The 13,007-nt window shown below is 36.1% G+C and overlaps 1 protein-coding gene across 1 annotated transcript; it reads right to left on the reverse strand.

The window, feature by feature from the left end:
- Nucleotides 1–2,095: 2,095 nt before the first annotated feature.
- LOC148079512 (T-box protein VegT-like) lies at nt 2,096–12,410 on the reverse strand. The gene is made up of 11 exons (XM_087792356.1): nt 12,365–12,410; nt 10,129–10,227; nt 9,853–9,975; nt 6,108–6,255; nt 5,934–6,036; nt 4,347–4,511; nt 4,129–4,275; nt 3,975–4,051; nt 2,673–2,740; nt 2,353–2,596; nt 2,096–2,276 (listed from the first exon to the last, which is right to left on the reverse strand). Exons 1-11 carry the CDS (start codon nt 12,408–12,410, stop codon nt 2,096–2,098), a joined length of 1,401 nt encoding a protein of 466 aa, XP_087648482.1.
- Between the last annotated feature and the right edge of the window lie 597 nt (nt 12,411–13,007).

Below are 13,007 nucleotides of genomic sequence, written 5' to 3' on the forward strand. Positions count from 1 at the left end.
AAGTGATAAAAAGAAAACGTCACAACCTTCAAGCTTGACGTCAGATAAGGACTACATGCTGGTTTACATTGAAGAAAATCCTAAAACCAAAGCACAGGAACAGCTTCATCCGACACGTCAACTTAAGGGTCCGTCGAGCAATGTTCTGGACGTGAAGAGACGCATGTCGTGACGTCAGCGAGTCGGTGAGTTTTATTTTTATTATAAGAGCTTCAAATTCAATGTTTGAATTTTTTTTTTTTTTTTTTAATAAATCCTGCTGATAACATGTATGCTTTTAAACATTAACATTAATGATGGCTGTCTTGGTGCTTGATTCTGTTGTTGCTTTATTGTGTTATTTTAGTATATTATTTTATTCTGTATTGCCACCACGAAAAATACGTTGTATTTTAAACACTTGCATTAACATTTTCTGATTATGGTTTCTGTATTTTGGTTTCTATAATTGGAAGTGTCTCTTTAATTTAATTCAAAATGACTAAATTGTGCGAGTAAATATTTTTTCCATTATACATTTATTGTGCAATTTCAATGCCTTGACTGTAAAATAGTTGAAGCCATAATTCAAATAGTATTAAACCATTTGCATTAGATCCTATTTTTGGTGTTTTCGGCCCTGGTTGTCACATTTTTAGTTTTCATAGCAGAAAAGTCTTCAAACTTCTCCTGGTTTGTAATCATTTTAGTGTCAGACTTCACTACAATACTATTGTGAACCAACAAAGTTTACTGTGGCCGGAGCATACTTTGATGTTGGTTGTGTAGGAATCAGGAAGAGTCCTGACCTCCCCTCAACTCATTTGTCAAGGGCTGGAATACGAAAATGTTTGGGTTTTTTAGTGTGCTGATGAAGCTTTATAAAGCAGTGCATTTGTTCTCAGAGCCCACTAGATGGCACTCTCCGCACTATATGGGCTGGATACTTGATTTTATTTTCACAAGAGCGCCACCTACTTATAATTTAGACTCTGCTTCATGAGGTCATCATCTATACAATCCTATTTTAGTTTTCAACGTGTTAAGACTCCATTGTTCATTTTAAGAAAACAATATAATAAATTATACATAAAATTAAATAATTATAAAATGGTGAAAAAGTAAAAATTTGATTGACTCACTTAAAAATGTCAGCAAATGCTACTTTATTATAAAACCAAATCACCGATTTTGACAAAATCAAGTTAAAAATGTACTTTTAGTTCTACTCGCACATAATTTGCTGTCTGTGAAGAGGAGCTTTTTTCAAACTAATGTCTTCTATTTAACTAGTCTAAGCAACAAGATGACAAAGGTATTCATTAAGAAACAGAACCTCAAATTAATAACTACTTCTTTGTTGGTATTTCCAGTCCTAAAGAATACGACAATTGCTGCTGAAATGAGGTATTCATTAATTTCTTGTTCAAATTTCTATTTCCATTTTGATTTGATTTTAACTTGAATGTTCAATACATTTTAAGAATTCATTTTTTAAACAATTTAACTGAATAATTTGCATATTAAAAGGTTGAATTAGTTTTGGATTCAATAATGTGTACGTAAAAAGGGGTGAAAACTTGATTTTTAATAATTGACTTTAAATATCTGAATAGTTAAAACTATTTTAACCTTTCAATATAGAAAATATTGAATTACATTTTTCAATAAAAACAAATGTGACCTTCAATATACAATTTATGCAATTCAGTTCATTTAAACCTCTCAATAGAAATGATAAGATTTAATTGTTTAAAAATAATAATTCAATTAAAAATAATTAATAATTAACTATTTTCTGATGCCAAAATGTAGAAAAGTCAATATTTATTTATAGATGTTATTTTAAAGAGAAAAAGAAGAAGAAAAGATGACTTGTTCTCTCATTAATGTAATTTATTGAAGCTTCATATAAAACAATTTAAAATTGTACAAATTCACCTGGATCTCGAAACCACAAATACTTTTCTTTTACTTCACAAATACAACAATTTTCAATCGCGTAAAAACACCATCTGTACACAATCGTGTATATAAAAGTCACTCACAGAAATCAACTATAGACATTTTTTACAACTTTATACAGTTCAGGATGATGCGGGGTCAAGGTCGGGGGTCACCAGCAGGAGTACGAGAAGAGCGGGTACTGGCTCCAGTCGGCCGTGTTGCCGTGGTGATGATGGGCGTAGCCGTGCTGCTGAGGGTCGACCACGGTGAGCGGGTGGTGAGGAGCCGGATGGTGTCGGATGTTGTGCTGCTCCTGGTCTGGATACGGACCTCTGTGGTACTCCATGGATCTGTAGAGACGACAGAACGGGGGGGGATTAGAGATGGAAATAATCCTGGCTCTCCAGCGTGCCGAGCGACACTAACCTGTAGGAGTGCTGGAGCACCGGCACCATCTGCTCCTCGCAGCTGTAGTCGTACTCGTGCAGCTCGAGAGGTTCTGCGTGAAGACTCTCAGACGGGTCGTGCTCCAGGGGCCACGAGGAGACTTGAGCTGACTTCAGTGAGTCACTCATGGCCTCGTTCTTGATTGTCGCCCCGGAGGGACTGGAGTAAGAGGAGGTGATGGAGGAGGAGGAGGAGGAGGAGGGAGGCATCATTCGATGTAGGCCTGAGATAAATCAAAAAACAGTTTCAACAAGAGGAAACAAACACGTGTTTGCATGGTTTAATGATCCAGGACTTACCTGAAGGACTCGTGCAAGGTTCTTCCAGTTTGGGTTTTTTGGCCGGCGGGCTTTTTCCTGAACGGCATCTGACACAAAAACAACAAAAAAAACATTTAAAAAAATATACAACAACAAGCTTCAAATGAATGCAAAAAATGTTTTTATTTTCAATTTTCCGTCATTTATTAATTAACGCTCTAGAGCTTCACTTCATCTGTGAGTGTCACATGACCCCCAAGGTCATATGAAGTACTGAGAAACAACTTGCAACAAGATAAAAAACAAAACCAGAACAAGAGCTTTTATCTTTAGTGATCAACTGTACAAGCAGGAAATGGGCAGAATGATGAAACTGAGAATTTAAAACTTCGCAGTTCAGCCACTAGGGGGAGCCATAAACGTCATCTTAAATCCTACCTATTTAGCTTTTTTTTTTTTTTGGTTGACCCTATAATATGAACCACAGTTGGGTTTTTTTGGTAAATAGTATAAAGGCGTATCAGAATATTTTCTGGTGGCACCGATATACCAACATGTTAATCATTCATTTAAAAGACTATGAATGAAATGGTATTGAATTGAGAAAATGTAATTTGGTATTGTGCAAATTCAAATAAAGAACTATGGAGTAGTTGCTCTTTGAAATGTATTACAGTTTAATTAAAATATTTGAAACTAAAAAGTTATAGTTTCTGGTGATAATAGCGTCTTTTATGAGCGTCGTTTATATTTTTGTTGTCATTGTACGTTCAACATAATCATTAAATTATGTAAATGTTAATTTTTTTTTAATCAGTATTGTGTGAAAGACAAAGAGATTTATGGCTGCAGTTTGAGTCGAACATGCTCGAGACAACCTCACGTTCCACTGCTACACTCCGGAGTCATTAAGATTTGTAATGCACAGATGCAGCCGCCGTTTCCATAATTCAATAGCCTGCCAGTTATCCATGCATTACTAATTTGATATCATCCTCCAAGAAAATGTTTTCATTAGTGTATGTATAGAGTTGCCACAGTAACGGACGGGCTTGTCTTTATTCTTCCTACACTTGTCACGGCAGTTTATAAAAAAAAAAGATTAGTAATACCTTACATTAGGACAGTTTACAATAGTAAATAATTTAAGTAGAAATAAATAAAATGGTTAATGATACTAAATTAAAAGGAAAAAAAGTACAAATTAACAAAACAATAATTATTAATACAATAAAAAAAAACATGTTTCAACAATAATAAACATGATTTTCAGTTAATAAACTAATGTGCAGGAAAATGTACATCAAATATCATCCTAACATTATGTATCTTTTCAAATACCTTTTCCCGTGGGTGTGTGTTCCTCCTTCTCTGAATCCTTTGGCGAATGGGTTGTGGTCGATCTTTAACTTTGTGATCTACGTGAAGAAGAAGAAGAAGTTTTTAATTTGATCCCTGGTGAAAACATGATCACAACAGGAGCTTCCGTTCGTACCTTCGGGTTCTGGTAGGCGGTCACGGCCGTGAAGGCGGTCTCTGGAAAGGAGAAGGTCTGGAAGGACATCCAGCGGGCCGTGTAGGGACTGTCCGCCTGGATGATGTGGAACCTGGGGTAGTAGCGGTGCATCGAGTGGAGGATGATCTGAGGAGGACACACAATGGTCAATAACACGATACATTTGGTGGCGTCTACTCGGGGAGATCCGGTCTTACGTGTCCGTGCTGGTCCAGAGTGTTGTTGGTGAGCTTCAGCTTGAGAAACGACTGCGGCTGCTTCATCCAGTGACTCCCTGACGCCGGGGAGTCCGGGTGGATGAAGGTGCGACACGGTGGCTGTGGTTCTGCGTCGCCACCGAGCTCCCACTGCTCCTTCTTCCACTGCACAACACACACATTAGATCAGGAGCCACATTTGACACTTTTGTGAGGGGCCGCCAGACAAGATGAACAAATGGGAAGTAACAAATTTGAATTTAAACATATTCACAACATTCAGCCCAGGTCATTCTTTTGTATTTTGATTTATAAAAAAGTATATTCTATATCAGGCCCCATGCGACCCTTTTACTGTATTAATGCGGCCCTCGTAATGTCAAAGTATTTATCATGTATAAATGGTTCTAATGCATTAAAACTGTATTTTATGTTATTATTCATTTAAATTTTCACATTACAACACTAATTTACCTTTTCCCCTCCTTTTTTTGTGTATTTTTTTTAGTATATATTAATCCTCTTGTGTGTATATATACCCACACACACACAAGTATAAAATTGCAGCTTATTTAGCTTAATAAATGTCACGGCCTAATGACGAATGTCCTTTTTTTGGGGGATTTTCTCTTCTTTCTTTTTGCTTGACGACCCTTAACAACATTCACAGAACTTAATGTGGCCCTTGAAGAATTTTAGTTGCCCACCCCTGTTCTATATCTATGAAGGGCACTTGAGTTACCCTCTTACAAGTGCTACCTCTTGGACTTAAAACCTGGACTAAGTCAGATTTTGAAGCCATGTTTCAGACCTTATTTCTTTCCCAAATTTAATTAAGTAATTTATATTTATAGAGCTCTTTTCCAGACCAGGGTCACAAAGCGTTTAAACAATCAAAACAATACTCCATAAAATATATACTTTAAAAGATTAAGACACATAAGACAAAACACAGGAGTCTTGGAGAATCAAGGAAAAGCCTGCACTAATAAAAATGTCTTAAGATGTTTCATGAAGTAGTCGCTACAATAGCATTCTTTTTTCCCCTTTCCCAAGGTTTAAAATAATTAAGCAAATTGCAGTCAAATGTCTTCAACATTTTTCGTCTTGTTTTGAGCCCTTATCATTCTTTGTCTTGTTTTTTTTATAGTAATTTTCCCTTTTTATCTTGTGTAAATCCCTTGGCAATGCTGGGTAGTAGTAATAGTACATAAGATGACAATCCAAAACACATCAAAAAAGCTCCTTTTTCCTTAAATCGAGTATACAGTAAATGGGTTCTTGACTACAGTGAAATGGGCCTCACTTGTTAGATAGTGCTGTGCCACAGAGGCTTGTGTATCCCACTGTCTGCTATCTTCTCACTTTTGTTTTCAAGTGTGTGTTAAAAGCCTCATCTGACCAAATGACGGCTCTATTCTCCGCTGCTGAATGAGATGCTAATGGATGGCTCCAGCAGAGCCGGCACAAACAGGAAGCCGGCCGAAAGCTTTGATATGCAGCGGAAGGTTCTGGCCGCAGACTGGTCTCTCTTTTGCACCTTTGCCACACAAACCTAAGAATCAAAGCCTTTTTTTAAGATCTTACCTTGTATTTGAACTTGTCCACCGGGACCATGTCCACCATGACGGTGTAGTTGGCGAAAGGCTGGAGGCCGGTCATGCTGACGCTGCAGTGCGGGAACATCCTCCTGGAGCGACAATACAGTTATGGATCTACATCGTGGTTCTGTTGCCATGTGTTGCTGGTCCGCATGGTTACCTTCCGTGTTTCGTTATGATCATCTCGGTCCCGATGCTGTGGAAGGACTTCCAGAGGTCGGCGTTCTCCAGGGTCATCTTAATGCAGCCGGCGCTGTAGGGCTCCAGAGTTTGAGGGGGTCTCTGCATGCTCGGGTGGGCTTTGGGATCTGTGACAAGAAACGTTTCATGTGTTAGCGAGTAGCTATTAGTAGTGATTAAAATACTTAAATCTACAATTATTGTATTTGTTTCATGTGGTATTCATGTTTTTCTAGCACGACTTGAAACTGGTGTCACCCCATCATAGCAAAATAACTGTTGTCTTGAACAGTTAGCATTAGCATCTTGGCATTTCTAAATATTATTTCCTCCTGAAATTATAAAATATATTCAGGCCTGGAAAAAAAAAGAAATTTGAGGGGGAAAAAACGAATCTTTTTTCCCCTCAGACTCAAAAATATGTTGTTTTTTTTAGGACTAGAACAAAACTAGGAACAACATAGTTTAGTCTACTTCAGTTAAGAAACAAACTTACTTTGAAATTTGACTCATTTCTAGTATTAAGTGAAATAGTTTGCCTTAAAATGAGAAAAATGATATAATAATAAGATTATCGGTTTTTGCAGAACGACTAGAATTAAATATATTATAATTGATATTATATATATGTAGAGGGGAAGATATAAAGGAAAACAATAAAGACTTATCAAACATAATGTAAAGGTAATTATAATTATTTATCAGTTTAAACTAATTTTAAGCAACGTTTAGCCTTGAGCAGCTAGTAAGCTAATAGCGTTAGCATCTTTGCATTTTTCAAGATTATTCCTTCTTTTTTATTTGTTCTTTCTTGCACAACTCACATATTGAATGTGGTTTTGCTTGTAAATACCTAACTCTGAATATACAGTATGTTGTTCTTTAACTAAATTGTATTGAATCACAGGTAGAAAACTTCATGTCGACCTTCTACACTTATCATATTACTATTATATTATATTTGACTTGAACCTCTCGAGTGTTTAATAAAAGCTGTGCTGCACCTTTTTAAATCATTCCATTTAATTTATGACCTGCGTTGACTTACCTGACACGTGCTGCATGATGCTGCCTCTCGGTCCTCAGATGAGTTCAAGTTCTGAGGTCACGGTTCTCGGACCTCCATTCTTGAGAGCCTCGAGCCTTGAACTTGATTGGTCACTGGCCGGTGGGTGGGTCCTGGGCGGGGGGTCCGGGGCGGGCGGGGGGGGATTAGGTGATGGGTGTGTAGTTAGAGACCAGAGGGGGCAGGTGAGATCTTTTGTTATTGTTATAGAACCATTCTACGTCCAGGTCAACTGTATGTAGATATTGAATCTCTATTGTTTCTTATTCATGTTCGCTTGTGCAGGAATTTTGTTTTTTTCAACTCGCCTTTGAAGAGTTCCTCAATAGAGCTGTTGCCTCAAAACTTGTTTGAACGACTTTCTCTTGGTTCTCTAACGCTAAAGAATATCATCATGCAAAAAAAATCTCTTTGTTTTAAAGGGGGTCAGAATATTATATTGTGGTATCTATTTAAAAATGATAAGGGACCAGAAAATATAAAAGTCAAATATTTTGTAAAATATATGCTTCAATTAATGAAATGTATAGTATATTATTACATTTTAGCTTCTAAGAAGTTAACGCATCTGCACAAGAAATTATTCGTTACGATTTATTTAAGCCTTTAAAAAACCTTAAAAATGGCTGTTAAAAAATGTAAGGGGAATAACAGGGTAATACGAGTATTAATAGTTATTATTACTTTAAAAAGATCTGTGTGATGATGTATTCTGCCTAGAAATAAAAAATAAAAATAACCTTATAATAGTTATTTCAGTGTAATGATATGAGTAAGCGATAAAACCATCTATGATATTACATTTAGAATTTTGGTAATGGATATTTGGATACATTTTACATTTTCCAAAAATACAGAAACAGAAGTTTGTATGAGAATCTATGCAATAATGTGTGAGATGAAATGTTTGTCAAGAGTTGCAACATCTCGTGAAATTAAGGGTACAATGATATACTGTATATTAAAAAAATATTTGAATGTATTTGTTGATCTTCTATTTGATTGAAAAATAATTAAGAAAATATAACTAACTAATAAAGAAAAACTTTGAACTACTTCAAAAACCAAAATAATACATGAAAAAAATCATATATAAAAGAAAAACCTTATGGTTGTTAATCCAGTGTTGATTCGAATGAAATTTCTTTAACGTGCAACATTGTTTTTATTCTATTTCTCTTTGCAATGTCTACCTGTCTTCTTATTCATATTTTTGTATGATTGTGAATCGTTTTGTCGTGTGTTTTTTGTCACCTCTTAATTTCTTATAGATACAAGTGTTTTATTTTCCTACCTGTTTGTATATGTGCGAGAGTATATAACTATATTTTAGGATGACGTGTACCACAGGGGAGGGATTGTGAATATTAAAATAATGGATAAAAAATGTACAAAAAAATAAATAAATAAAACCAAAACTACCAGGGTGATTACCTAATATCTTTTAAAAACATATTTACAAGTGATTCAACTTGAACCAAACGCTAATTTTTGTTAACACATGGGAAAAATATTCGATTATATTTACAAATGAGCGCTGTACTTTAATACCTCAACTTGAATTATGCTTCTAGGACCGTATCAAAAAAGAGTTTATTGTTATGGTTCACCGCCAACCCTCGCCAGGTTACCCTGTTGTGTGTGTCCAGAGTGTCATCACTTTATTGTGTCTCCAGAAAAACAAAACCACTTCACGCTGGACTCACAGCTGCGACCTCACAGAGTGAAAGCTGGAACTTGTGATGTTAGATATTCAGGGATGACCTCAGTCCACACAGTCAAATAAGATGTTGGTGGATGGCATGTGTTGTGAGGATGCTGTTGGCAGGACGTGTGCCAGATACTTGCCAATGCAGAGCTTTATCAGTTGGACTTGACTTTAACAAGACAAGAAAAAAGGTGTCACAGCTTCACAAGATGATGTTTGTAGCTCGGTAATTTTTCTAAACCCTTTCATGATGGGGATATTACATTTTTTTGATTTCATTTTATTATTTTTACAATTGCCAGTTTTCAAGTAGACATTTAACAACCTGTACTTGACAGAGAAGCATGTGAAGTGTTTGCAAGGACAAAAAATTCCTCTCCGGGCTTGATTTTTGCAAACCTCCGCTATAGAGCTCCAACTAAATAAGAAGGAGTGAAGATATTAAACCTTATTTAAAAGAGGCTTAGATTCAATAGTTGTTTATCTCATCAGGTATAAATAATTCAAATTAAAGAGACAAGAATTTGTGGAGGGACAAAATTGTTTTTAAAAGAAAAATGTAAGGTTGTGCAACACTTTATTTACACAAAAGTGAAAGTAAAGTTTTTTTTTTTTGTTTTTTTTAAAGGAAAATTCCAAAGTCCCACACCCTTAAAAAAACAGATTGACTCATCAAACCCACGGACGTGTGATTTAAGAGATACAATCAATGACTCATATAAAGTGTAAGATAACTTTTTTCCACAGAAAGTCCCTCTCATGACGGAAAAAAACACTATTTATGTTTTTCTAATAGTAAACGTTTTAATTAAAGGTAATTTTTATTCATTGTTTTAGTTTGAATGGATCAACTGAAACGCTCAGAAGTTAAATCCGAAAGTACAAACTCATTTTAATGAACTTGCTTTTACCTTGAGCTCCACACAAAAAAAGCAAATCGTATGAAAACACCTTTTGTGGGCTCATTAGACTCCCACTGGTCCATCTTCAAGTTGAAGGGCAGAGGCAGAATTTCAAAGCGCTCCGCAGGGGGTCCTGAGCAGCAGACAAACAGGTCCCTTCCTGGCAGCTCGCCTTGTGTATTGAGGGAGAGTCTAGGGATTACAGAGGTGATTGGAGTCGAGGTCGACCTGCTGACAATAGCGGACAATGGCCGACACTCCTGTGAGGCCATTTGGTTCGACCCCCCCCACCCCACCCCTTCTCCCCAAAATCCTTGACTTGTACCTGGGAATAGTCGGGACTCCGTGATGGAGACAGCAGTTGGCACATCGTTCACATGAAAGGGCGACGGAGGAAGGGTAGAGCTGGAGGTTTGGATGCTCGCTGAGGACACGAGAGCTTTAGTTTACCATAAGAATTTAACCTGAGCAGATCTAGAATCCCATAAATGTTTGTTCTTAAATGTGGGAACATGTTTTTGTATTCAAGAAGTCAGAGATGAGGTCATTAAAACATGTATACAAAAATATATCTAAATACAATAAAGGATCAATGATTCAAGTAAATAATAAAGTTATTATTGTCCATGAATGTGAATATATTTGAATGAAAACATTTTACAAATGGCTTCATTTAAGAAGAACTATTTTTTTTTTACATAGTTATAATCTGACTTTATGTTTTAAATGTAATTTAAAGAAACCAACAACAAAAAAAACTGTGAGCGAAATCAAATGAAAATATGACATAAACTAAAGAAAAGGACAATAAATAAAAAATAAAATGAAATAATTTGTATTATTATGTGTATCCACACCTTTAGATCAGTGATCCCCAAACCCTTGGTCTGGGGACCGGTCCTAGTCCGTGGAAAATGTAGTTACTGAGCCACAAAGAAATAAAGGAAAAATAAAACATATTTTCTATTGAATATTACTGCCTGATAGGTGTTTTATTTTTGAAAAAATAACTATATATATATATAAAGAGATGTTCTCTTTAATAATATTAGCATGTGACTCTTGACTAGAGAAAGTAAAACATAAACTCTTTAGATACAAAACTGCTTCAGAGTTCTTATTCCATGTAAATAATGCTAAAACACAAAGTATCTAAAGACAGAGATACACATCATCTTTGGGATTAAATCAAATATACACACTGTAGATGCAAATAAACAAAAACTTTATTTTCCCCAATTCAGAGCTCTTGCTGATTCAGCGTTATGGTGTTTTTTATTCATGTACTTCATTGTAGTTTTTTTTAGCAGGTCATACTGTTGTATTTTTACTTTTTTCGGCCCCTGACTGTAACCCTGACATTTAACTTGTCTGCACTACAAAAAAAGGTTCTGCTTCAGATCATCACATCTCATTGTAAACATTTATTTGTATTACTCACACCTGTGAAGATGGTGCTGCACGACTTCCTGATTTACCAGCATTTAAAATTCATTTTCACACCTTCTTGTTGCTCCATCTAAGAAGTGAACTCGGCTCTGACGGGAAAGTGGTTTATTATCAAGTTGAAGTGCCCGCGGATGAATACAAAGGTTCTTCAAATGTGATCTTCAGATCTTTTGCTCTTCTTGTTTATCACAGACACTCACTTTCTTTAACCCTTCCAGCCTCTGAATGTCTCTCACTCTCTCTTTTTAAAAAAAAACAGCTTGTCGTCTCCAGCAGTTTTTTTTTCTTTCTTTCATTGCAGCAGCGGACAAGTTGAAACACTTCTCCTCTTAAATGAAGTTTCAAAGTGGAAATCGAGTCACGGCCTGAGGGTTTTGTGTGTCACCTCAGTGTTTTTCAGTATCAAGTATCTGTGAAGGTGATGCATGTATTGCACTGGTCTGAGTTTTTTATCTCTGTATGTGACTTTAATCATGTCGGCAACAAATGAGGGCAGGAAACTGTGGTTTTGACACTTGAGTGAACGTGACTGTGTTGATCAGAAGTGCACAAACTAGTTATGGGAGGATGATAGCGCCGAGCCAGCAGATATCAAATGTCTTTCATTCAAAATATGTATCAAATAACAAGTAATGAAACTTAATATTATTAGATTTTGCACTATTTATATATTTAACTGTGTCAATCTGATCAATGTATTGTCAATAAGCATCATATTTCAAGCCATTGCAAACTTTTTTTTTTTAATATTTTTTAATAGTCATTGTGTACTCGTTACTTTCCACATAAATACGAGTTGAACGCCCAGAAATAATAGGCACGTTCATGAGTAATTTCCCAGGAAAGTTCATCATCATGGCTTGTCAAATGTTTACTGTATTTACTGAGCAGCGTTACAAGTGGACCTAAAGGGAAACGGCGCCCCCTGCTGACCGTTATGTCATTTGCAGTTGTGGAGGAAAGCGAAACTAAAACATGCTTTAGACGTTTATTGGCAACTTCAACACATTTTTAAACAACTTACACCTTCGTTGGAGTTGAAATGATCACCTGTAGTTTAACTGAATTTGTGTCTTATGTACAAAGTTTAAATCATTGAGGAAGCGTCTCACCTGCTGCAGGTGACTCTCGTCGTCTCTTATTCCCGCGAGACTTCATCATTCTTCTCAGCGTCCACTTTTCCGATCTCACGATTTGATGTTTGTTTTTTTTCTTCCTCCATCTGGCTCCTCTAATGATGAAAATGTTCTCTCGTGAGACTTTTATCGTGATCTCCAGTCACCACTGGGTCTCAGGGACGGAAGCATAACTTTATTAGGTCACACTGGAGAGATATTTCAAGTGTATTGATTTATCTGTTAGAAAATAATTGCCCTAAAGTTGTATCTAACTTCCTCAATACATCCTCATCAATGACCAACGTCTTGTGGTAATGACTGCATTAGAATAGTTTATTTGTTTCATAGTTTAGCTTAGGTATAATCGATCGTTTTGGAAAATTCATTTAGGAAAATGTATTACTAATGTGTAATATAGTATACTATTTTCGTCCGGATGTAACGTGGTGTATTTTGGTGTATGTGACGTCAGTTTGAAGTTAAAAAGCTGAGCCACTTTATGCCAACATGGAAGGATTCTGATGCAAGGAGAAACCTTAACAGGTTATGGGTCCAGGAGAATCTGAGTTTTTGGAAGAAATAAAGCGCCAAGTATTACGCAGGACCTCTTGGAAGATTAAAAAAAAAAGATAAAAGT

Source organism: Callionymus lyra, chromosome 5 (assembly GCF_982586985.1).
Source record: "Callionymus lyra chromosome 5, fCalLyr1.hap1.1, whole genome shotgun sequence".
NCBI lineage: Eukaryota > Metazoa > Chordata > Actinopteri > Syngnathiformes > Callionymidae > Callionymus > Callionymus lyra.

Coding starts and splice junctions, on each gene's coding strand:
- LOC148079512 (XM_087792356.1), bottom strand. CDS start 12,410: ATGAAGTCTCGCGGGAATAAGAGACGACGAGAGTCACCTGCAGCAG. Junction 6,256..9,852: donor GTCTAATGAGCCCACAAAAG/GTGTTTTCATAC, acceptor TTCTTGTCACAG/ATCCCAAAGCCCACCCGAGC. Junction 6,037..6,107: donor ATCATAACGAAACACGGAAG/GTAACCATGCGG, acceptor TTGTCGCTCCAG/GAGGATGTTCCCGCACTGCA.